Consider the following 23,116-nt stretch of genomic DNA (forward strand, 5'->3'; position numbering starts at 1 on the left):
AAATGGAATAAAAAAAAGGGGAGAAATGGCGGGGAAGGATGAGATGAAGAGCCCCTGGTTGAGTTGAGAAAGAAGGTAAAAAGGAGTAGTTTTTTTTCCATGTATGCGTTTCGTCACGTTAGTTGGAAGAGTTCTTCTTGAATCGTAGGAGCTCGGCGAGGCTGGCCAAGCTGCATCCGTTCTTGAGGAACTCGTGGGAGAGTAATTCATCAGAGGAGGCACGGCTTCGGACATCGACGCAAAGACATACGCTGAGGAAAGACTTGAGTTCCTTGCTTAGCTTCTCTGGCTTCTTGAGACATGGGGTTCCGTTAGTGGCAATGAGGTAGAGTGCCTTGAGCGGTTCTTCGTTCAGATATGGTGGTTCAGATTCGATCAGCTCAATTGCCATGATTCCGAGGGACCAGACGTCGACTCGTGGGCCATATTCTTTCTGTTTGACGACTTCGGGGGCCATCCAGTAAGGAGTTCCCACCATTGTGGCACGCTTGCTCTTGGACTCGGTGAGTTTGGCACAGAATCCGAAATCAGCTGTAAACATGTGTTAGTAAGTGGTGCTATGATATGATGTTTGTGAGCGGGCAAAGGGAAGGGAGGCTTACTAATTTTCACGTTTCCTACCCTGTCCAAGAGGACGTTGTCACTCTTGATGTCACGGTGGATGATGTTTTGGCCGTGTAGATGGGCTAAGCCTTTGCATGTCTAGGATCTTGGTTAGTAATGGTGTGTATATACCATGCAGGCTTAGACAGCTGGGCGCGCCTTACCTCGTAGCAAATGGTGGAGATCTGATCTTCTTGAATAACAGGATTTTGCTCAATGACGTCGGTCAAGGCACCGCCCTCCATGAACTCCATAACAACCCACAGTTCATTGCTGGACTCCTGCAAGAATGAGTCGAGGAAGTTGACAATGTTCGGGTGCTGGCTGTCCTTCATGACGATGATCTCGTTGACAATGAGTTCCTTGCGAGGCTGGCTCCTTAGGTCCATCTGTTTGATAGCAACCTGTCCACGAGGGCCGTGTGTGCGGTACAGTTCACGGGCCACGGGAGAGCTTGCGTTCTCCTTGACACGAGCAACGTACACGGATCCAGAGGCGCCCTGCCCGATCTTTCGTTGCTTGCTGTACGACTCGTTGGGGTTCTCCTTTGAAACGACCTGTCTGAGCTTCTCCATGACCTCGCTCTCGGACATGGTTGACATGCGGACGTCCTTTTGGCGGGAAGGGTCTGGCTTCTTGGCCAGAGCGGCTTCAGCTTGACGGACACCGTCTGGGACTCCGTTGGTCTTGTTGGTATTGTTATTGTTGTTGTTAGTGGTAGTAGTAGCCCCGTGTTTGTTGGCAACGTTAAGAGGCTTAACGGCCTGAACAGGAGCAGGGAGACGGCTTGGAGGCTGGCCAGACGCAGCAGAGCCGTTTGGCTGGCGTGGTTGGGTGCGAGCTGGGCTGCGGCTGTCGTTTCCTGCATAACGCGAGCTGGAAGGCTGCTGTCGGCTCTGGTCTGGACGGGGAGCACTTCGCTGAGCTCCGTGATCGTCTCTGGAGTGTGATGGTGATGATGATGATGAGGGGGCCCCGTTTCTGGGTGGAGAGGGAGCAGGACGCTGGGCAGTCATCTGTCTGGAATCCTGCTGTGGCTGTCGAGCTCTGTCGCCTGAAGGGGCCTGGGGAGCAGGTCGTGAAGGGTTATATCTGCTGCTGCTAGATGTGCTGGGTGACTCCCGAGGACCACCATATCCACCGAGCTCCTGCTGAGCAATTGGCACTCGGGTCTTGGGTAAGGAGGCATTGTATGCTTCCTGTTCTCTGCGGGCCTGTTCTTCCTCACGCTGTCTCTGTGCTTCACGAATACGACGAGCTTCTTCTTCCATTCTCCGCCTCTGGTCTGGATGGGGCATCTCCTTGGACCGGTCCTGGCTGTACTGCTGCTGGTCGTATGGCCGGTCAGCGGGGTCCGAGGCCTTGCGCTGTGAAGATGACGGCGCAGGAGAGCCGCTGCCGGGGGATCTGTCGTCGTGTCCGCGCATAGACTGGCTGGTATCTAGACGCTGAAGGCCAGTTGGAGGAGGAGGTCTGGGGGGAGCTACACCACCACTACCACCGCCCCCATGGCTGCGGAGAGGCTGCATGTTATGTGGAGCGGGGGCAGGAGTGCTCATGCCCGGGAAATACTGAGGGTTCTGCTCACGCATCTTGATGTCAGAGTAGAACTCGAGCACCTCGATGACGGCCTGGGGGTTCTTCTTGTAGTCTTCCTTGGTAATGGCAGATGCCGTGAGCAGCTTCTCCCACTCTGGCGGGAGGCCGACAAAGGCACCGGTCTGGGGGTCAAACCCGACGTGAATCTGGTGGCTGAAGTTGGTCGGGTTGCTGACACCGCCCATGCCGGGACATCGTTCGTATATCTTATCGATCCAGTCGTAGATCTCGTCGTCGCTCTTGACCTCGCAGGTAATGGTCTTGGTAGCGACGTCCCGGCCCCCCAACGGGCTGCGGGCATTTGCATCCTTGGGGTTGGCCACTCTGGTGATCTCGAAGGCCATCTTGGTATCCTCTGACCGGGTCACGTTCATGACGTTGCTGAGCTGGATGGAGAGCACACTCTTGCCCGTCTCGTTCTTGAGGAAGTCGAGGCGGAACTCGCGTAGAACGAGGTAGCGCTGGTTCCAGCTGGCGAGGAACTTGTCCTCCTTGCACCGCACGTAGCCCTCCTTGATGACGGCCACGCCGCCCTGGCCGGTCGTCTTCTGGCTCAGCGAGAGCGAGGAGGAGTTGGGGAATATCGAGAGCGCGGGCGTCGACGGCGAATTGATGTTCATCCGGTCGAACGTCGTCGCCGCCGAGTTGACGGCGGCCATGGTCGACACCGAGCTCAGCTGCGGCCGGTCTGTAGGCGGGCGAGGCGCCGGCCCTGGGTTCATGAACTGCTCGCGCGAATACATGCTGGATAGGCGGTCTCGTTAGCAACAAACGCAGTCCGGATGAGGGCGTCTCTGGGGTGTCGTCTGCCTGCTCTGCTCTCCGCACACGACGAATCCAAGGCCGCAGAAGTTGTTATTCCCGTCCTGCTTGCTTTTTCCTCGCTGCTGGCGCTCGACATGGGTTCCCTAACAACGCTCGCGCCGTTTCCCGAGGGGCAGAGCAGACAGACAGACAGACAGACAGACAGACAGGAGGGGGACTCACTTTGGAGACGAAGCCATGCTTTCCGCAGAGTGAGAGAGCAAAGACTCAGCAGGACATCCGGCAACACGACCTGCCACTGGTAGCAGCAGAGAGGCGCCGGGTCGAGGAGTTGGGGCGGTCTTTTGCGTTGCGCGTGAGGGAGAGCGAGAAGGGTGGGTTTTCAGGTGGCTTTTAGGGGGGGGGGCGAAGGGGAGGAAGATCCGGTTTCGGTTTTTGAGGCGGTTGGGCAGAGACAGCAAACAACAACAGGCCGCTGGAGGACCACGCCGGGCAGGACGACGACGCGAGGAACAAGCGACGACGACGAGGACGACGAGGACGACGAGGACGACAAAGTTGAGGACGGGAATAAAGGTCGAGGATGGCGGTGATGGCGTATCAGAAGCGAGACGCTCGACTCGACGGCAGAGCAAAGAGGCGGCGGTGGTCAGTCAATTGTCGGCCAGGGGGGCGCTAGGGAGCGATCAACTCGGCTGCGGGAAAGGGACAGCAAGACGGGCTTGATATTGCTCCAGGCAGCGACGACGAGACGAGCAGAAGAAGGAGAAGAAGAAGAAGAAGAACGAGAAGAAGACGAAGAAGCCGGGAAAGGCTCGGTCGGCGTCGACTCGAGCCAGCAAGCTGTCCCCTGCCTACCCACAGGATTATATTGGTTGCTGGTTTGACGGGCAAAAGTGATACAGTCCCCTGCTCCGCCGGAGGGAGGAGTCGTGCCGCCGGGTGGGCCTCCCAGCTTATAAAACAGGCCCGGAGACGGGCATCAAGAGGGACGCAGAGGAGGAGCAGAACCAGACAAGACTCGCTGCTGTGGCCATTCACCGTTCGCTGCTCAATTTGCCTGCTGGGGGAGACGTTGCAGGGCGGGATGCTACTACTACTGCTGCTGCTACTGCTACTGCGCATGGAGTAGTCAACTCTATGCCGGCTGCTCGCTCAGCGGGAGCACAGTAACATATCGACAGCAACAGCTCCAGGACCCTCTGTTAACTACAGGGTACAACTTAGCCCCCCCTGACCAAAGTTGGATTTTAGTCAACCTCCTCATAGGCGGAGTTCCTGGGGCGAAGTTGTGGTGGATGATGCCGACCATCCAGGGGAAAGGGGGGAGGGGGGAAGAAGGTCTTCTCCCTTTCCATGGCTCTTCTATCTATCAGATCCAGGCTCGAGGACCAGCCAATATATTTCTGCTCCGGTGCAACAGAGCCGGGCCTGCCTACGCAGTACCGTCGATGCATTGCGGTTGAACTTGTCCCTCTTACGCTGCAGTAGTGACTGGAGCATGCATGCGGTTCGAACTATGGAGTGCGGGTACATACATGCCTTACATGCATCAAGCTACGTTAAAACTGTTTCAACTTCCGGCGTAGCTGGTTATATATATAAACTGGCTAGCCCCCCTCTCCCCTATTTCTTTTCTCCTCGAGAGCCCGTTGAGACACGCAGAGACGAGACGGGATATGGAGGCATGTTCCATATATAATATACGCACGCTACATCCACAGCAGAGATGGTAGTACGATTTGTCCAATTTTAAGCGGTTTCAGTAGACGTGTAGGATTGGGACCGCAGGAAAGAAAAGAAGAAAAAAAAAAGAAGGGGGGGTTAAAGACAGCAAAGGAGCCAAAGGAGAACTTGCTATGGGACAATATTGATGATATTCCTCGAGGATTTCCAAGGACCAGAGGCGAAAAGGCGTGGATTAACACAGGGATCCGGTATATTATGGCGGAAGATCACCAACGGCAGAGAGAGAGAGAGCAAAAGCTCGTACATTTATATGCAGGCCAAGATAGGAAGCAAAAAAAAAAAAAAAAAAAAGAGAAGAGAACGAACGAACCAGGATAAACATGTCTGTGAGCCAGAGTCTAACATATTATATCATGACTCCGATCCAAAGGGGTAGTTGAATTTCAAAAGGCCGTTCAGACCCCCTACCCAGCCGTCAGCAGCGCCGCCCTCGCCAACAGTCTTGCGCATCACACACGGCACACCACCGTACCAGGCACCGTCGACGACCCGGATGTCCTCGCCCCAGACACGCACTTCCATGCCCACTCGCAGGCCCTCGCTCATGGTCACCCCGTCTATGCTCACCTCGACTTCCCGGCCACGATTCTTCTCGCTGAGCCGGAGCGTCACCGGTGTTCTGGATGGCACGACCAGGGACCGGAAACTTAGACTTCGTGCACAGATCGGTGTAAGCAGCAGGGAAGAGACGAGAGGGTGGATGATGCTCCCGCCGCATGAGAGGCTGTACGCTGTGCTGCCTGTGGGTGTCGCAACGATCATCCCGTCCGCTACTGCTTCGGTCAGGAAACGGCCGCCAACAAAGACCTCCACAATCGCCAGATGAGGCTGTCGGCCGCGGTGGATGACTACCTCGTTCATTGCATAGACGCCCGTGTCCGCTTCCTTGGGCGAGGTCAGCGTCACCCCGTTGCTGTGTACTGCTTCGCCGTCCGGTGTGAACACTCCTACTCGTAGCCGGCTGCGGACCAGGATACGTGCACTGCGTGACATTCCCATCGATTTTCCCCGTAGCGTCGACCACCCTCCACCTGCATCAGCAGCATCAGCAGCAGCAGTAGAGATACCATTGCTTTCTCCATTTTCGACAAGAGAGGGAGCTCGCTCGCCAATTCCGGCACCAGACATGTAAACCTCCCGAAACGCTCCCTTGTATTCTGAGAATTTCCACTCTCCTAGGAATCCCAGCGTGCCCATGCTGAACGAGAGTATCGGCGGTACGATCTTGGATGTTGCAAACAGTGAAGACGCCCGTAGAATGGTTCCATCTCCGCCCAACGTTACTATCAGGTCTACCTTTTCCGGAGGTATCGATGACTCGACCAGATTGGTATATACCGGAAACGGGAGGGAGTCGTGTATCTCCGTGGCCGTATCTCGTTCAAGTATCACTGATATCGGCGAATAGTTCGATTTTATATGGCTATAACCATTGTCAGTACCGCTTCCCCCTTTTCTCCATCATTTTAGAACATACTTTGCGAACTCAACCACCGACTGAGTCACTTCCGGAGCACCCTTCTTTTTCATCAACAGAATGTTCCTGGGCGGCCCAGGCCATTTCAGAGCAAGTAAATCACTTCCTCCGGACTCTATTCGTAGATTATCTCATGGTTAGCAGTCAGAAGGCAGAATACCAGCTAAAGGACCAACGCACACCTTCATATTTTGGAAACACCCTCCCAGGAAGGGTTCGGATGTCTTCTATCTGTCTCAACCTCGAGCTCGCAGAGAATTGGCGACGGAAGACGGAATAGGGAGAGGCTATAGCAGCCGATATATTGGTACAACGCTTCATTGCAACAGTTGAGATATGACTTGTTCTTTTTTTTTTATTTTCCAGTGGAAGGGCGTGTGACAGTGTGTGTGCTATGACTATATCTATGGCTTATCAGTATAGATTCTGGCTATGCATGAAGGAATAAATGGGACCATACAGTATGTATGTTAGTATCCCTTTTTCGGCCCCTTCTCGCTCTTCTGGCTCTCCTGGCTCTTCTGACTCCTCTTCCGCAAGCGCCTCGATATCTTGAGGCTCTCCATCCAGAGGAACTGGTCTCTCCTCCGTTCGATGCGATCAGGTGAAACCCTTACACCGATGGATAGGCATGGCCCAGGTACGTCAAACAGCTGTTCAGCTCCGTCTACCGCCGTCTATGCCAGCATCCTGAACTTTCGTCTCTGGTCTCTTTCTTTTGCTTCCTTTCGTCGTTCTTTTCGGCTTTTTCTTATGACCTCACGACGCCAAGTCCCGAAGTCACATGATTACTATTTCCGGATTATAGTTTATACTTTCCGTTGATTACTCAGCGACGCTTGGGCCGCACTTTGTTTTAACTTTTTATTGATAGTAGAAAAAAAGGCCAAGTTTGATATTACGAAGAAGAAGAAGAAGAAGAAGAAGAAGCAGAAAGAAAGACGGGGAGATGGAAGTGTGGCAGCATGGTAGGACAAGAGTAGGACGCCGTGGAAAAGGTCAGAAGAGACAAAAAGTAGAAGTAAAAGAGAAGAACCTAGGGAAACAAGAGCTTGGAGGAGCCAACTTGGTGTAAGCAACCAAGCCAGGACTAACGAAGGGGCAGTGCTTGCCAATTTGTTGCCTCCAGAGTTGTTGTCAGGCAGCAAGACGGCCAGTCCCAGAACTTCAGACTTTCCTTTGTCTCTCTGTCTCTCTTTGTTTTTGTTCACTTCTCACATCTATAGCTGCTTACTTTAACCATCTCACAGGCTTGTTTGTGAGAGTGACGGCATCACACTTGGTTAACACGTGGCTAGCTGTGCCTCTAGAGCTTGCTTTTGCTTGTTATAAGAACCAGCGATCTGCTAGCTAGCAGCCTCGGAACGCTGCGGCATCCTGGCCTGGGATCTGAGAAGAAGGAAAAAAAAGAAGCTTGATATAAGACTCAGCCCGGGCTACAACGTCGAAGATCAACAGCTAACTCCCTCTTACTACTACTCACTGTTGATGCCCCGAGCAAGACACCGAAAGATGGCTTCACAGGCCAGGAACAGCGCAAGACCCGAACTGAAGAAGTCATCAAGACATATGTACGAACGAGAGCCGGCAAACTATGGCATCCTCGTCCAGCTTGTCCGCAGCTTTCTCATAGTTGCCTGGTTCTGCTGCTGCTGCACCTGCATCGTGGTAGCCCAGGTCGTCGGCCTGCCGCTCTATGTCATCAAGAAAGAGTACTTTAATGCATGGATCGCCCTGACCAAGGAGTCCTTTGGCCTCGCCATCACCGCGCTGACCGAGTGGAGTGCCCCGACCCCGGTGCGCATCAGTGGTGACCGCAGTGTCCTCGGCCAGGTCACTCTCACATCCAACGGAGGCATCAGAACTAACTTCCCTGAACGTCTGGTCCTGATCGCAAACCACCAGGTCTACACGGACTGGCTGTACCTCTGGTGGGTGACTTACACCAACAAGATGCATGGCCACATCTATATCATTCTCAAGGAGTCACTCAAATATATCCCGTTGGTTGGTCAGGGCATGACCCTCTACGGGTTCATCTTTATGGCCCGCAAGTGGATGGCAGACAAGCCCAGGCTGCAGCATCGTCTGAGCAAGCTCTCCATCAAGCGCGGAAAGTCTTCATCTGGCAAACCTAAATTCGACCCCATGTGGCTGCTCATCTTCCCTGAGGGGACAAACCTGTCACTGCATACCAAACAAGTCAGCGATGCTTATGGAGAGAAGAAGGGCATCGCTCCACTCAAGCATGAGCTTCATCCACGCTCCACGGGGCTTTATTTCTGCCTTCAGCAGCTCAGGGGCAGTGTCGAATATGTCTACGACTGTACTATGGCATATGAAGGTCCACCGTAAGTTTTTCAATTACTTCGCGCAACAATACGCAATACAGCTACTATCTATGCATTATTGAGACACTAACATTTTCGTATAGAAAGGGAAGCTTTCCCGATAGCTACTTCACCATTCGCTCTACCTATCTCAAGTGTCGCCCGCCAAGGGTTGTTAACTTTTATTGGAGACGCTTTGCATTTGATGATATCCCGCTGGAGAGCCAAGAGGAATTTGAAGCCTGGCTATTTGAGCGCTGGGCCGAGAAGGACGAACTCTTGGACACTTTTATTGAAACTGGCAAATTCCCGCCCTTTGAGAATTCAGACCTCGTAGAGATGGACCCAAACAGTCCTGATATCCAGACCACCTCTGGCAAGAATTACGGATACGTCGAGGGTGTGGTCCGACTTAATTATTGGGCCGAGATTTGCAGGGTGTTTGCCGTTCCTGCTTTCATTGCTTTTCTTATTCATATTTACCGACGGTATTACGGCTGAATGACTTTATGCTCTTACCTGGGAATTACAATAGCGATGTCTTTTTTCTTTACCCTTTTAAACGCTTATTCCCCCGTTTTATCTCACTTTTTTTGGAGGCGTTCAAGTTGATCAAGGGCAAGGGGGAGAAGTTATGATGGATGGCATAGAGCTTACTTGGGCGTTGGCTGGCGACGGAGGCACGAATTCTTAAACACCATAATAGCTACCAGTCCCCACGGACATTACATTATATCCCTATTACGGAGTACTCTCTTCCTCGCTTCTTATTCCTTCTATTGTCCTTCGTCCTATTCTATACCTCGCCGCCCTCCGCCTTGTCTTGTCCTGTCCTCCCGTCTTGATATCATCACGTGATGCCAAGCTTTTCTACTGGAGCTTCGACTTTCGTATATCAAAAAGACGAACAAAATCCCAAGTGTTGCTTCCGTCGCTTTCAGCTCGTCCTCTTCATTCTCTTCCTCTGCGCAAGAGGCGAATCCAGTCTCTCCCTCGAGAGTCGAGCCATCCTTCACCGAGCAGACGATGAGATCTTCCTGTTTCTCCCTGCTCTCCTAATCAGTTTCTTCTCGCCTCGACAAGCAACGAGCAGCACCCTTTGCGCGCCCCGTCATGGCGCCCCTTCAGAACGGCCTTGCCAACGGCAGCAGCGCAAACGGGCCGGATACCATGGTCAAAGACACTGGTCGTTTCTCCGATATCCCTTCCGCCGTTGATATTCCAGCCTCTACTTTCGACAGCGAGGTCGAAATCAGCTTACAAGAACTCCCCGACGACCCTACAGAGCTCTGTACCCTACTAGACAACGAAAAAGCCGCGAAGAACTTCTGGGTTATTATCGCCCTGGCATACGCTAAACAGAAGCAAATTGATCATGCTATTGAGATTCTTACCCGTGGCCTTGCCTCCCTTGCGCACGGCGCTACAAAGGAAAGGCTCAGCTTGCTAGGCTGGATCTGCTGGCTGTACCTGATCAAGAGCAGACAGGCTCCTCGAGTTGCTCCAGAGGGCCAGCTGCATTCCGAGGCAAAGACGAAGGAGTTTTACTTACAGGCTGCTACGGCGACTTTGAACGAGGCTTCACGCTTGAACCCTGCTTTTCCTCCCTTGTTTCTTGCTCGCGGTGTGCTTTCTATCCTGCGTGCATCACTTCAACCTCCTTCGAAGCCTCTCAGACCCGGTACCATTGACACTTCGGAACGAGTTGAGTCGCTTCAGCAAGCCATAAAGTGTTTTGACGAGTCTGCAAAGGCGTTTGGAGGCCGGAACATTATGGCTATTTTGGGTCGCGCGAGAGCAAACTATATGCTTGGGCGTTATGCTGAGGCTTTGGAAGGATACCAGGAGGCTTTGGTGAAGATGCCTAGCATGAGAGACCCTGATCCGAGAATTGGAATTGGATGCTGTCTTTGGCAGCTTGATTTCAAAGATCAGGCAAAGGTGGCATGGAACAGGGCCCTGTCGTTGAACCCTGATTCAAAGGCCGCTAATATCCTTTTGGCTGCATACTATCTACATGACAGTTCTCGCCATTCGACAAGCGATCCAGAATTCAGTTCGCTTTACAAGACTGCTATGACTCAATACACCCAGAAGGCCTTCAAACTTGACAAGGAATATCCGATGACCTGTGCCACGTTCGGCAGCTATTTCCTTCTACGAAAACATTTCCCAACTGTCGAAGCCCTTGCACGCAAAGCTATTGAGCTTACGGATGTCAATGCTATTGCAAGTGATGGCTGGTATCTACTAGCTAGAAAGGAGCACACTGAAGGTGATCCGGAACGAGCGCTGGAGTATTATAACAGATCAGACCAAGCAAGAGGTGGAGCAGATAAGGGATACCCTCCGGCTAAATTTGGTGCAGTCCAGATGCTGGTCAGGAGGAAGGACTTTGATGGTGCAAAATTCCGTCTAGAAAAGATCATTCAACAGACAAAAAACCCCGAAGCCATGGCTCTTCTCGGATCTCTTTATGCAGATGAAGTGTTTGCGGCAGCCAATTCGAAGGAAGACAAGTCGGCAGAAGCTAAGAAGGCGATCTCGCTACTCGAATCTGTACGAACCTCCTGGAAAGCTGACAAGAAGAAACTCACTCCAGACGAGTCTGTCTTGCTCTACCTTGCTAGGTTGTACGAGACTTCTGCGCCGGACAAGAGCATGCAATGCCTCAACCAGGTTGAAGAAATGCAGCTGGCTCAAATTCCCGATGATGAAAAGCCAGAAAATGTTGAAGGCGAACAGGCCATGACTGATATTCTTCGCGAGAGGCTCTCGCCTCAGCTACTTAATAATATCGGCTGCTTCCTCTACCAGGCCGACAAGATTGAGCCGGCTAGGACCATGCTCCAAACTGCTTTGAATGCATGTGTACAAGCGCAGGAACGTGAAGACGCCTCCGACACTGATGCATATGTTACTACCATCAGCTATAACCTTGCCCGGACATATGAGGCAGCAGGCATGCTAGATGAAGCCAAAAAGGTTTACGAAGGGTTGCTTGAGAGACATAGTGATTATGTCGAAGCCAACGCCAGACTCACTTATATTTCTCTCCGTCAAGATCCCAGCGGTGAAGGCTCAAAGAAGATGACCAAGCTTTACGAGACAGAAGCGTCCAACATGGAAGTGCGGGCACTTTATGGTTGGTATCTCAACAAGACAAAGCGCCGTGTTGCCAACCTAGCAGAGGACCATGAGCAGCGGCATTACAAGCATACTCTACAGGGTTACGACAAGCATGACCGGTACGCCCTAACAGGAATGGGTAACCTGTATCTCCTTACAGGTCGAGATATGAGACGAGACGGTGAACAGGAAAAAGAGAAACGGCACAAGATATATGAGAAGGCTGTTGAATTCTTTGACAAAGCTCTTCAGCTTGATCCAAAGAACGCTTACGCAGCTCAAGGTATCGCCATTGCTTTGGTTGATGACCGCAAAGATTACTCGACCGCTGTCCAGATATTCTCAAAAGTCCGAGACACTCTACGTGACTCAACTGTATACCTGAACCTGGGCCACGTTTTTGCAGAGCTGAGACAGTTCACCAAGTCTATTGAAAACGTATGTTACTTCAGACATTACTTTATCTTACTTTCTATGATACTAACCAGCGGATAGTATGAAATCTCACTCTCAAAGGATAGAGCCAGAGATGCTCAGATCCTTGCCTGTCTCGGCCGTGTCTGGTTCCTCAAGGGCAAGCAGGAGCAAAACCTGACGGCCATGAAGACAGCGCTGGAATATGCGGAGCGCGCCCGCTCCGCTGCCCCTGACCAAATACATCTCGAGTTCAACATTGCTTTTGTTCAGAACGAGATAGCTCTCCTTGCAATCAGTCTTCCTGAAGGCCAGAAGTCATCTGAAGATGTTGAAGAGGCAATGAATGGCCTAACGGCAGCAATTGAAGCCTTCGACAAGATTGCCAGCTCAAAGAACCCACCTTATCCTCGCAGTTCACTAGAATCTCGAGCAACTATGGGTAGAAACACTATCCGTAATCAACTTCAGCGAACTCTTCAGAGCCAAAAGGAATACGAAGAGAAGAATGCCGCCAAATTGCAGCAGGCCCGAGAGCTCCGTGACGCAGAATTGAAGCGTCGTGAAGAGGAGAAACGCAAGGCCGAAGAGGCAGAAAAGGAAAGGAAGCGACAGATCGCTGAAGAGCGCCAGCTCATGATTGAAGAAGCTGAGCGGCTCACTGCTATCCGCATTGATGAAGAGAGGGCCAGGGAAGCTGCCGAATACACTACTGACAGTGAAACCGGAGAACGGTATAAACGGCAACAAAAGAAATCCAAGGGCGGCAAACGAAAGAAGAAGGCAGACGCAGAGAAGAAAAGACAAGACAGTGAACCACAACGCTCCGGTTCATCGTCTGATGAAGGGGAAGAACGCACTGCTGCCCCCCGAAAGAGAAGACGTCTTGAACGACGCGGAAACGCAAAGTCGAACAAATACAAGAGCACTGAAATTGTCGTTGACTCCGACAGCGATGCAGAAGCCGCTGCTGAAGTTAACGGCGACAAGGCCAGCTCGCCGCCAGCAGCTCGAAACGATGACGACGAGGACGAAGACGACCTTGTTCAACGACGAAGAAAGAAAGCCAATTTGCGAATTGAAGATGACGAGGACGAGGACGAGGAGCCGAAAGCAGCTACCCCTGCCGGAGATGATGATAACGACGACCTCTTTGACGAGAAATCTCCGGCAGCTGGAGACGAAGCTGACAAGGATGTTGATATGAAGGCCGCCGAAGAGGAAGAAGAGGAGGAGTGAGCTCCTCCTGTCGCCTTCTATTTACTCGGACTATGTACTCCGTACGGATACTGCATACTCAATTCGTCTTCTTGCGTATAACCTACAACAATTTCCTTCCCATTTCTCGTGTTATTTAACGGTGGCGTCGTGTGAATGTTATTCCGGAATATCAAAGCGGTCACTTGCATTTCCATTTACCCTTGCTTCCCCCTGTATTCCACTTCCCTACCTTCTGTCTTTCTTGAGTCTTCCAGATAGCAACGTCCTTTGTGATATGGAACTGCAATTTTCAACCAAAAAAATAATAATCTCATGTTGCACTGGCGTTTTTTGTTGCTGTTCTCCCCCTTTTTCCTTTGGCAACCAACGACCCGGCAATCTTTCATCACCAATATGTGTACTTTTAACCAGCTTCATTTTCTTGATTAACCCTGTTTTATAATAGTCAGTCAGGCCAGCCAGCTTGCTAGCTAGCTAGCTACCCGGTGGAGAAGCTAAGCACAGCCCGATTTAGTGTACCAATTTTCCAACTGATCAACGTCCGCTCAACCAAGAAATCACCAACCACCCCATCCCAACACCGCTATATGGAGTAGAAGATGAGATACTGAGATCTAGACAAGGATAAGTGGAAGCCCCTCAGTCGCGCATCAAGGGATACCAGAAGAGAAAATAATAATGAAAGAAGAAATCTCAACAATAGTCCATGTTGACAAGCCCCGCGCCGTCAAGGACCCTGAGTATGCCCGCTCCTTGAGCAAGACACCCTCGTTTTGTGTCTACGATGAGCGGTTCATCGGAGACGTCGTGGGCTCGGATCCAAAGATACAGCTAGTCGACGAGCGAAGGGAGAAAGGAGAGCAGTTCGCTCATGAAGCAGGCGTATACATCCGCGAGACCAACTCCGTGTATTTCACTTCCAACTTCCAGACATGCGATCCCATCGATCTATACGCCATAAACTGTGACACGCATGAAATCGAGAAACTCGACTATCCAGATGTCGTGCAGGCGAATGGAGCATGCAGTTATCCTGGGAAGACTGCGTCTACCCATTCCTCTGGTGCTGGAAACGGGGGCGACGAGCCAGATCGTCTCCTCTATTGCTCCCAGGGTGACCAGTCAACCCCATCCGCCCTTGTGCTAGTTAATCCAGTTACCAAGGAGTCCGAGATTCTTCTCAACAACTTTTACGGCCGAGAGTTCTCCTCTGTCAACGATGTCGTGATCCACCATGGCACAGGAGACGTTTGGTTTACGGACCCAACGTATGGCTTTGAGCAGGGTTTCCGCCCTGAGCCCGTCCTACCAGCGCAGGTGTACAGATTTAGACCTTCTACAAAGGACTGCTACGTTCTAGCGGATGGATTTGATATGTGCAATGGGCTCTGCTTTAACCCTGACTATACCTTGCTATACGTCACTGATACGGGGGCCGTCAAGGCTCGAAGCTATTCCGGAAACGGACGCAAGTTCCAAGCCAAGTATCAAAACGCTGGGACGATATATGTCTATGACGTGGTTGATGGAGGCACCCGGATTGTCAACCGGAGGATGTTTGCGTTTTGTGATTCGGGGGTGCCTGATGGGATCAAATGTGATGAGAATGGGTATGTGTATTCCGGCTGTGGAGATGGAGTTCATGTTTGGGCCCCGGATGGGACTCTTGTTGGCAAGATAATTGTTGGATGCACCACGGCGAACTTCTGCTTCGTCAAGGGTGGTATCTGGATGTTCAGCGAGAAGGACCTGTACTTCTGCAAAGTTAAAGCAAAAGGGGCCTTGGTTAAGATTGAGTGCGAGTAGGGATGATACACGGTCTGGAGATAATCCTTGAATCGCTGGTATTTTGTGCTCATACCTAAATTGCAAGTTTACAACGTATAAAGGGTTAAAAATAACATGAAGTTATATGGTTATAACCAGTTTTGCATTTAAGTTGTGACATCCGGTCACATTCGTCAAATTTATTTCACCATATATATGCCCAACAAACGGTGGAGGATATCTAGCAAGGGAACAAACATCAGGATACAAACGGAAAAATGCAAATGTACATGGTAATATACAGCACGCAACTAACCATACGTCGAGACAGATTCTAAACATCAGGGGCTCGTTCAAAATGTGGTGTCTGAGCGTGCCAGCTATTTTGATACTAAAACTCGGTGTTCCAGGTAGGAGGTGACATAGAAAGGAAGTCAAAGTTCTCCAGGTTAAACCACGAAAGCATATCCTGGGATCCGATCTCGGGGTTTGAGGTTGTGGGTGGAGGAGGCATGGAGGCCGGGATAGGTGGCTCCCGGTTTAGAACTCGGTTTACAGGGTGGCCGGAGCTTTCAGTTGCGATTTGACCTTCACAACGCTCGATCATCTCCTGGAGCCCCTGAGCAATGCGATGCACAAGGTGCTGTTTGGCGCAAGGACAGTGTTGAAACACTTCCAGAACGCGTCGACTAATCCGAAACACCAGCTGTGTATCAACATGCACATGCTGTCTATTACGTGTGGCAACCTTGAGAAGAAAGACAGCCGCAAACGCAAACATAGTGTGGAAATAATGCGGGATTCCAACAAGGTACGCACGTAGTTCGTCAGATTCAATAAGCAGTTCGAGAATGGAGATTGCCGTTGCAACTGCACTGCCTGCAATTTCCTGTAGCTCTGGAGCGAGTGGTACGTGGGCAGCTTCCACGTTTAACCCTCGGAATGCATGGGAGCATATAAAGAACTTTGCAAATCGGAAATGCAGTTTAACAGCCTGAGATGGAAAGTTTCCAAGCCATTTGTTCCTTGCTAGTCTTCCCGTCCATGCCTGGGACCATCTGTCTAATTGTGCAAGGTAATCTCGAAGTTGTGGGATGAGTGATAGGGGGATAGGTTTCATTGCATCCACCCCATACGTCTGCCGTACCTTTCCCAAAAGTAAAAGGAGGTCAATATGACTGATTAACCTCAGGTCTATCTCCCCTGAAAAGGGGGAGGCCAGGTGATTCTTCCAGTTGATATATCCAGGCTCCACACCACAGGCTGGAGAGCCGTGGAGTATCGATATTTGCTCATTGGCTAAAAATATCAATAGCCACATCTGTGACTTGCCGAACCCTTCTTTATCGGTCTGTGGCTGATTCATATGCGCCGTATGGTACTGCATCCCAATTGCTTTTCTAAGGACGAGACCAGACAGAACCCAAGTCAGATTCCCCAGCCAGTACGAGCCCATACACAGGGCCTTGATATCCTCTACCCCCAAATGAGTACGAAACATGAGTGACGATGTTACGCTGCGGAGCTCTCTGCTCAACTTATCATAGGCATCTGTACCCAGAGGGTCATGCAGAGCTGCTACTGTGCATAGGGTTAATGCAAGTAGTGTAGATGTCTTGCGTACCTCGCTGATGTCTGCGTATTTTTGTAGGTGGTCATAAAAGAAGTGGTCCAGTCGGGTCAGGTATGTTTTGGTAAGCTGACCAGCTTCTGCTTCGGTAATTACTCCCCGAGAGACAAAGTCTGGCTCCATGACCAAGCCTGAAAACTGGGTGGTCTTTTCGTGCACCTCGCTGGACTTGGTGACTTCATAGAGAGACCGCATTGGGGCGGAGGCGAGTGTATCTTGCTCCATGGCAACCTCCAACGTATTGGGTTGTTCATCAGCCTGTTCACGCTGGGAGGCTTTGCTATCTTCCTCTTTCATGCTCAACTCATCAACTGCAGATACAGGAGGTAGTGATAATGCTGCCCTAGCTTCATTTAGGGCCGTTTGAAGGTGCGAGAAATAACGGTTCATCCGAGAATTCCACCTGTAGAAGTGCATACATTAGCGCCTGCAGCCCTGTATATATAGATGCCGGTGTATATATATATATCATACCTAGCCTGTTCCACCACAATATCCTGAATAGACTTGTTTGGTGAACATTCCAGACCTCGCTCCGCACAGCGTTTACACGGTGGAGTGTCATCGTCCATAACACATTTGGTCTGTCAATATATATCAGCAGTGTTCTATGGAGATACTCAGTGGTAGAAACCTTTCTATACCTTTTGTTTCCTACACGCGGGACATGCTGTCGACTTGCGGCTCGTCACCGCAACGCTGATCTGGGGCGATTCTGGAGGAGCTATGCCAAACGAAACCGGAGGGGTATTGGGGGTCTTCGACAAGCTGTCTGGAGATCTATACATGGCTGTATCGCTGACGCTGGAGCCATTTGGCGCAGAATGCAATGCTTCAAGTGGTGGCGGTGGGTTCGACGGGTTGGAGGAGAGCTCGGCCACAGACCACGGACGCTTCCGCGGCGGATTCATCGTGCGCCCCAGTGGCTCGTCGTGGCCCGGCTAGTGACTATCACACAGGTCGAAGAGTATATAGCGTACGATTCGAGGTCCTATAGTATGGCATGCGCGGTGCGACAAGGGTCATGGATATGGATGGGACAAGCTGCAGTCATCGCAGGGGAAGAGACGCGCGCGGGGGGGTCTCTTTGTAGTTAACTATCTAGCTGGCTAGCTCGCAGCCAGCCAGCCATCCAGCCTTGCCACTCCTTTCAAGGCTTCGCCGGCCAGGCTGAGGACGCAGACGAGAAGAAGCGACGGCAAACCACAGCCAGCAGCAGGCGACGGAGCAGCTCAACGAGTGTTGATGACGCTGAATCTCGCACGGAGGATCTGCTAACCGCGAAATTAAGGTGAAGCTGGCGCATATGGGGAATCCTCAAGCGCGGTGGAGTCGACCGAGACGCGGGACGGCCAGGATGTCAGCGAGATACCGCGATATCAGAGCAGATACAGGCATAGATACAGGGCCTATATACGTTGAATGACGCGGGAAGAGCCTCTACAGATATACAGCATGCTCGGGGTGTACGCGGATGGCCAGAGACAGGGCCAGCTCCTGGAGGGCGCGCTGCTGTCCCATAACTAGCGGACACCGGACGACGGATGAAAGGAAGAACAAGGGACACCTGCTGCGAGGTTGCTATGCTACGGTGGCTATTATTACCTACCTAGACATGCTGCTGCCCTCGGATGGACGCTGATATCTGCTCGAACGCTGTCGAATAGGGGGATATATGGCCCATAGCTGCTCCATGGCCCATAAAAACAGGCCTTAAAAAAAAAGGCCAGCCCACCAGATGACAACCAACTTGAAGCAATTGGTCCGCCCTCATCAGCCTATCTCGATTGTTCATCCTCTCGCTTGTCAGCAGAGAAAGCGAGGAAGAGAGCCCAAGCCAATGTCCGTAGGTGACACGTCTCCTGGTGGGCTGAGTCCTCGGTTGCTGGAATAAGGCATTGATATCGCCAGGAATATAAAGCAAACCCGGGAGTTTCCTTGACGTCTTGTTAATGGATTAATCCAATTTGCTCCAGCGTATGTTGTCTCGGGACTGCAGGAAGCCGTCAGCAAGCTGCCACGAAACCTCGGAATGGAGTTTACCGTTAATATCAGGCTTCATCAATAATAAAAGAAAGGGTCTGCAAAAGAAACACTCCGTGCTTCATGTGCCAGTATACTCAGATACGATCTGATCAACTTTAACACTCGCTCTCGGCTGCAGGTACGGCTGATTTAAAATATTTTTTTTATTATCCTTTTCGCCCTTTGCTTCGGGACCGCTTTCCCCTGCCTTCTTGCAAACGAAAAGCAGTGTATACTTAAATATAGACACGGAACAAAACTGGAAGGGCCAAAAGAAAATAACAAGAGCTTCGACAACGTCAATCTCTCAACCATTTTCTGAGGCTTGACAGCTCGGTTAGCTAGCTAGCTAATCTTCAGCCACCAGGGCCAGCTGGAATGTGCTTCCGCTTCCCCCCGCGGTGCCTGAAGGGGGTAAAAGAAAGACACAAAAAAGAAAAGCGGTCAAAACTGCCGACTAGCATCCCTCGACTTCGACATCAATTTCGACCTTGGGAAGATCGGACGCATTATTAATTGGCGTCTCGACCGAGTCATGGTTCAATATCAGTCATGCCCACAGTTACTCCAGGTCAGGCCAAGTTGGTGGCTTATATGATGCCATTCTCTTTTTTTTTCTGTTTCCTTTTCAATTGAAAAATCAATTCCAAGGGTGAGAGACAAAAGGAAAAAGGTACGTCAGACCGTATAGCGATGGGCTTCCAACTTTCAATCCTCGTCCTTATCAGATGATTTAAATTGCATATTGGATGGGCAATCAGGCCAGAGTGGATGGAGGGGCATTCTGCATATGTATACTTACACAGACCTGAGTGGATGGAACGACAGACATGAGCCCAGGGTAGAAAAGCAATTGGTTGTTACACATCAGGGAACAGTCGGTGCCTTTCTATTCAGCCAAGACAGAGAGACCAGGGAGTTGAAGTCGAATCTACCCGCCGAAAGATGCCAATCCCCTTCTTGAAGGATGAAGAGGATGAATGAGGTTGGATAAAGGCTGAAGAATTGAATCGGCCCCCTCCTGCGAACCCTTCACCAGATCAACAAGACTTTCTTCCTTCGATAGGGGTTGCAGGGAGAGAGCCACCCCATGTCTATATTTCGATGGAATAATGCTGCTTACAGCAAATAGATGCATGGCAAACTGAGCGAGATAAACATTCCCAACCGCACCGTCTTTCTGGAAGAGATGAGAAATAAAACAGGAATACGCAGCATATGCAGCTATCTCTCCCATGTCCTGCATGACACCCTAGCTTCAAGGCACGCACCAGCAGACGCCATTAATACATTGCCATAATTGACAGCTCAATCCGAGGAAGCCACCCAAGAAATCACCAGAGTGGGAGTTGAAGTGTACAGAGAGCAAATATATCAAGGCTGAAAATGCTTAAAAATAGAAGCATAAGCCTATTTTGCCGATAACTTTACATTTTTATGCTTCTTTTCCCATGAATAATATATTAATCATTGTTTTGTTTTTACTTACCATGAGGAAATACGGTTAGGGTTCTTATTCCGAGGTTCCCCATACGCGTGCATTTCCCTGACAAGGGCGTACCAGGGAGTGGATGTCGTGGGCGTCTCTCTGTTGCATCAAGAAGAAGAGGGAAGGAAGAGAGAAAAGAAGACGACCCGCGCTACGACTCGGACCGCAAGGAAGGCTGCTCCGGGCATACGGAGCTCGAACCCTGTACCCTCCATCCAAAAGAGCGCTCAAGGCCGAGGATGGCCCTTCCATACACTTGTTCCTTGCATACCTAGCTCGTTCGCGGGGACGAGGACACCCAAAGCATAGGCAGTTTAAGGCTCGTATTTCAGAGAGATCAGCCAGTCCGGTCTTTTCCTCTCCTTCCTTTCTGGATTTCCCTCCATGGTGATAGGCCATAGCCAACGAGGAGTTGGCGGGGGGGTTGACATGTTGGTGGAAATAGCACCCGTCTGCTAATGACAAGGTCCTCATGTGCTGCTGAGATCAGCCCTTGTCTAGATCCCGCCCGCCTGGAGGGAAATACATCTCGGACGCATGTCAGGCTAAGATTGTAAATTGTGCTAATAATAAGCACCATTTCTGCAAAGCTGGTGTGCGACAAAATATGCACAAATGTCATGCCATTGGAAGACACTTTTTTTGTAGCTTCGGCTCAGGGTCGTGTCTGCACCATCTGGAACAACCGTAAGGATCTTGCTTTGCTGACTTCACGAGAGAGAGGTGTGAATATATCCCTGTGTCTTGGATTCTTGGGCGTGATCGTTCTATATGTGCGTGATTGTACCATGGGCAGGGTCCTAATTCATGCATATGTTCCTTGCTCGACCGGGTATCCATAGGCTGAAGAGCCCCTGTTCGGAGGATGGGTGGATAAGCACAGGGATTAGGAGCGGTTCAAATACCAATACCTACTCCTCCTGGCAAAAGTCCCGAGTGTATAGCCTAAAGGGGATAGGGAATTCACCTGCATTCGGTGGCCTAGTGTGGACAACTTCTCATGCAGCTCTGATTCGAAAATTTTTTTCCCTTCTTCTGGATCATTCTACAATAATATAGGCGATATCTCGCTAACAGGTGTCGAAGTGTCCATCTGTGCCCAACTGGGCGGCTCGATGGATATAATTGCCAGCTTGTCCTTGCATGCCTGGGCCCTGTAAGTACTTGTGTTCGGAGTACAACGCATGCTGACGTGCTCCATTGATATGTGTCATGGTGGTATATAACACAGCACAGGATTGATTTGATATGGAGGCCAAGAGCCGTCGACGCGGGGAGTCCCTGGGCTTCTTACTCGATCTTCATGCAGCAGGAAGATACGAAGCCAATTGATGGAATCTCATTGATGGAATACCAGGAACCTTACATGGGAAGAAAGGGTAAAGGAGAGGGAGAAGCTGGCATACCTTTTGGGGTTACTCGTGAAGTTCGTGATGGCCCGTCGACGGACTACATCTTGCATAAGCGCAAGCCTACATCCTTTGTCATGGCTTCCTCCCCAAAGGAGGGAACAGATATATACGGAGGATTTCCTATGTCTACCTGTGTATATCCGACAAGAAGCAACGTGCCCTTGGCGATCGGGTTCACATACTGAGAGCATGGCATGCACGTTTTCTCCCCCGGAGGACCCTGGCGGCAGGAGACCGCTGCGGCCGCCCATGGGCATCGATATCAAGACCTGCCGGGCGGATACATTTTTGTGCCTTACCCGTCTGTCTAAGTATACCGTTAAGAAGGACGCAAGAAGGTTGGAGCACAGAAGGGGAGCGGGAGAAAAGGCCTAGCCTACATGTTTTCTTCCCGTGTAGTTGGACAGGGGCCAGCATTCTCCCGTTTAGGAGAGTAGGACGTCAGACGGATTTTGCAGCCTTTTCGCATCAATTGATCTGTAGGAGGCCGTTTGCTGATCTTCTGCAAGGCAAACAATGCCTTTTTCCCTTTCTTCCTCCTTGCACAGACATACGCACTTCGTCAGCCCGGCTGATCAGATCTTCCTCAGATAGTTAACTAGTTACTCCGTAGAATGTCCGAATGTAACATGTATAGAGCGGACCTCAAGGGTGCATCATCGTCATCAACAGGGCGTCGTCTGTGATACCTTACTCTGGTTAACCAGAGCGCGATAGATGGACAGTAACTTACGGAGCAAGATGCCTGCAAGATTCGGGGCGAGCGAGAAAGGGAGAACCCACACATCCACCTGGCCTTCCAGTTCGGCGAGGGGGCCGAGCTGAGGAGACAGTTAACTAGACAATCGCCCCCGATATTCAGTTTTAGGTATATATAACTATACTTGAAACAAACATGCTACAACCAGCCTCAAACATGGTACTGTTCATGCAGGCGTGATAGCCGCTGGAGCCACGCAAGGCGTGAACCTGATGCTTAGCCAGCCTACCGTCTCGCCTCTCACTTCTCCAGCGCGCACATGGGGATACTTACGCAATAATAGGTCGCAAGCTATGGGGCTCACCCAGAGAAAAGCAGCCGGGACTAAGGGACAGGACGAGCGCAAGGCTCTCCGGACCACTGATAGCATCCCGTCACACGTGTAGACCCGGACAGGTTGAAAGCGGTCTCCTGGGTCGGCCGTTGGGGACGAAGGTGTGCAGCGACTCTGCCTTATCCAAAGATATGGGAACTCAAGTTTATGTTTCGAGATATTCTTTTTTTTTTTTTTTCTATTGTTATTCTTCTTTTTCATGCTTATTTTCTTCATTCTTAACTGCTCGTGTATCGTTTGTCGAGCCTGAGTGGCCGTGGTTGTTTTTGTGCTTTGACCTGAAAGGCTGGCTGCAGTTCTCGAAGTTGTTCCTTTTTTATACAGCGTATATCAAGACATCTCACTGGACAATGGGCGGGCTGCAGGATTCCGCCTTACTAGTGGGCGAGAAACGCGGAATTCCTGAGTGATT

The 23,116-nt window shown here is 51.0% G+C and overlaps 9 protein-coding genes across 9 annotated transcripts; 5 read left to right on the forward strand and 4 right to left on the reverse strand.

The window, feature by feature from the left end:
- Positions 1-118: 118 nt before the first annotated feature.
- On the reverse strand, positions 119-2,861 carry ARB_07007 (uncharacterized protein; the record flags this gene model as incomplete). Its single annotated transcript, XM_003014399.1, has 3 exons — positions 119-531; positions 603-702; positions 768-2,861. 3 exons carry the CDS (start codon positions 2,859-2,861, stop codon positions 119-121), a joined length of 2,607 nt encoding a protein of 868 aa, XP_003014445.1.
- A 689-nt stretch (positions 2,862-3,550) lies between these two features.
- Positions 3,551-4,140, forward strand: ARB_07008 (uncharacterized protein; the record flags this gene model as incomplete). The annotated part of the gene is made up of 3 exons (XM_003014400.1): positions 3,551-3,615; positions 3,705-3,848; positions 3,873-4,140. The coding sequence occupies 3 exons, from the start codon at positions 3,551-3,553 to the stop codon at positions 4,138-4,140; spliced, it is 477 nt and encodes a 158-aa protein (XP_003014446.1).
- A 927-nt stretch (positions 4,141-5,067) lies between these two features.
- On the reverse strand, positions 5,068-6,514 carry ARB_07009 (uncharacterized protein; the record flags this gene model as incomplete). The annotated part of the gene is made up of 3 exons (XM_003014401.1): positions 5,068-6,139; positions 6,194-6,308; positions 6,376-6,514. The coding sequence occupies 3 exons, from the start codon at positions 6,512-6,514 to the stop codon at positions 5,068-5,070; spliced, it is 1,326 nt and encodes a 441-aa protein (XP_003014447.1).
- Positions 6,515-6,663: 149 nt separating this feature from the next.
- ARB_07010 (uncharacterized protein) lies at positions 6,664-7,436 on the reverse strand (the record flags this gene model as incomplete). Its single annotated transcript, XM_003014402.1, has 3 exons — positions 6,664-6,860; positions 7,044-7,380; positions 7,428-7,436. 3 exons carry the CDS (start codon positions 7,434-7,436, stop codon positions 6,664-6,666), a joined length of 543 nt encoding a protein of 180 aa, XP_003014448.1.
- Positions 7,437-7,705: 269 nt separating this feature from the next.
- On the forward strand, positions 7,706-9,024 carry ARB_07011 (uncharacterized protein; the record flags this gene model as incomplete). Its single annotated transcript, XM_003014403.1, has 2 exons — positions 7,706-8,544; positions 8,628-9,024. The coding sequence occupies 2 exons, from the start codon at positions 7,706-7,708 to the stop codon at positions 9,022-9,024; spliced, it is 1,236 nt and encodes a 411-aa protein (XP_003014449.1).
- A 612-nt stretch (positions 9,025-9,636) lies between these two features.
- On the forward strand, positions 9,637-13,305 carry ARB_07012 (uncharacterized protein; the record flags this gene model as incomplete). Its single annotated transcript, XM_003014404.1, has 2 exons — positions 9,637-12,090; positions 12,148-13,305. The coding sequence occupies 2 exons, from the start codon at positions 9,637-9,639 to the stop codon at positions 13,303-13,305; spliced, it is 3,612 nt and encodes a 1,203-aa protein (XP_003014450.1).
- Positions 13,306-13,965: 660 nt separating this feature from the next.
- On the forward strand, positions 13,966-15,093 carry ARB_07013 (lactonohydrolase, putative; the record flags this gene model as incomplete). Its single annotated transcript, XM_003014405.1, has 1 exon — positions 13,966-15,093. The coding sequence occupies one exon, from the start codon at positions 13,966-13,968 to the stop codon at positions 15,091-15,093; it is 1,128 nt and encodes a 375-aa protein (XP_003014451.1).
- A 352-nt stretch (positions 15,094-15,445) lies between these two features.
- On the reverse strand, positions 15,446-17,074 carry ARB_07014 (uncharacterized protein; the record flags this gene model as incomplete). The annotated part of the gene is made up of 1 exon (XM_003014406.1): positions 15,446-17,074. The coding sequence occupies one exon, from the start codon at positions 17,072-17,074 to the stop codon at positions 15,446-15,448; it is 1,629 nt and encodes a 542-aa protein (XP_003014452.1).
- A 4,427-nt stretch (positions 17,075-21,501) lies between these two features.
- ARB_07015 (uncharacterized protein) lies at positions 21,502-21,795 on the forward strand (the record flags this gene model as incomplete). Its single annotated transcript, XM_003014407.1, has 1 exon — positions 21,502-21,795. One exon carries the CDS (start codon positions 21,502-21,504, stop codon positions 21,793-21,795), a length of 294 nt encoding a protein of 97 aa, XP_003014453.1.
- Positions 21,796-23,116: the final 1,321 nt, after the last annotated feature.

Source organism: Trichophyton benhamiae (assembly GCF_000151125.1).
Source record: "Trichophyton benhamiae CBS 112371 chromosome Unknown Abenha-G-c-176a04.f1, whole genome shotgun sequence".
NCBI lineage: Eukaryota > Fungi > Ascomycota > Eurotiomycetes > Onygenales > Arthrodermataceae > Trichophyton > Trichophyton benhamiae.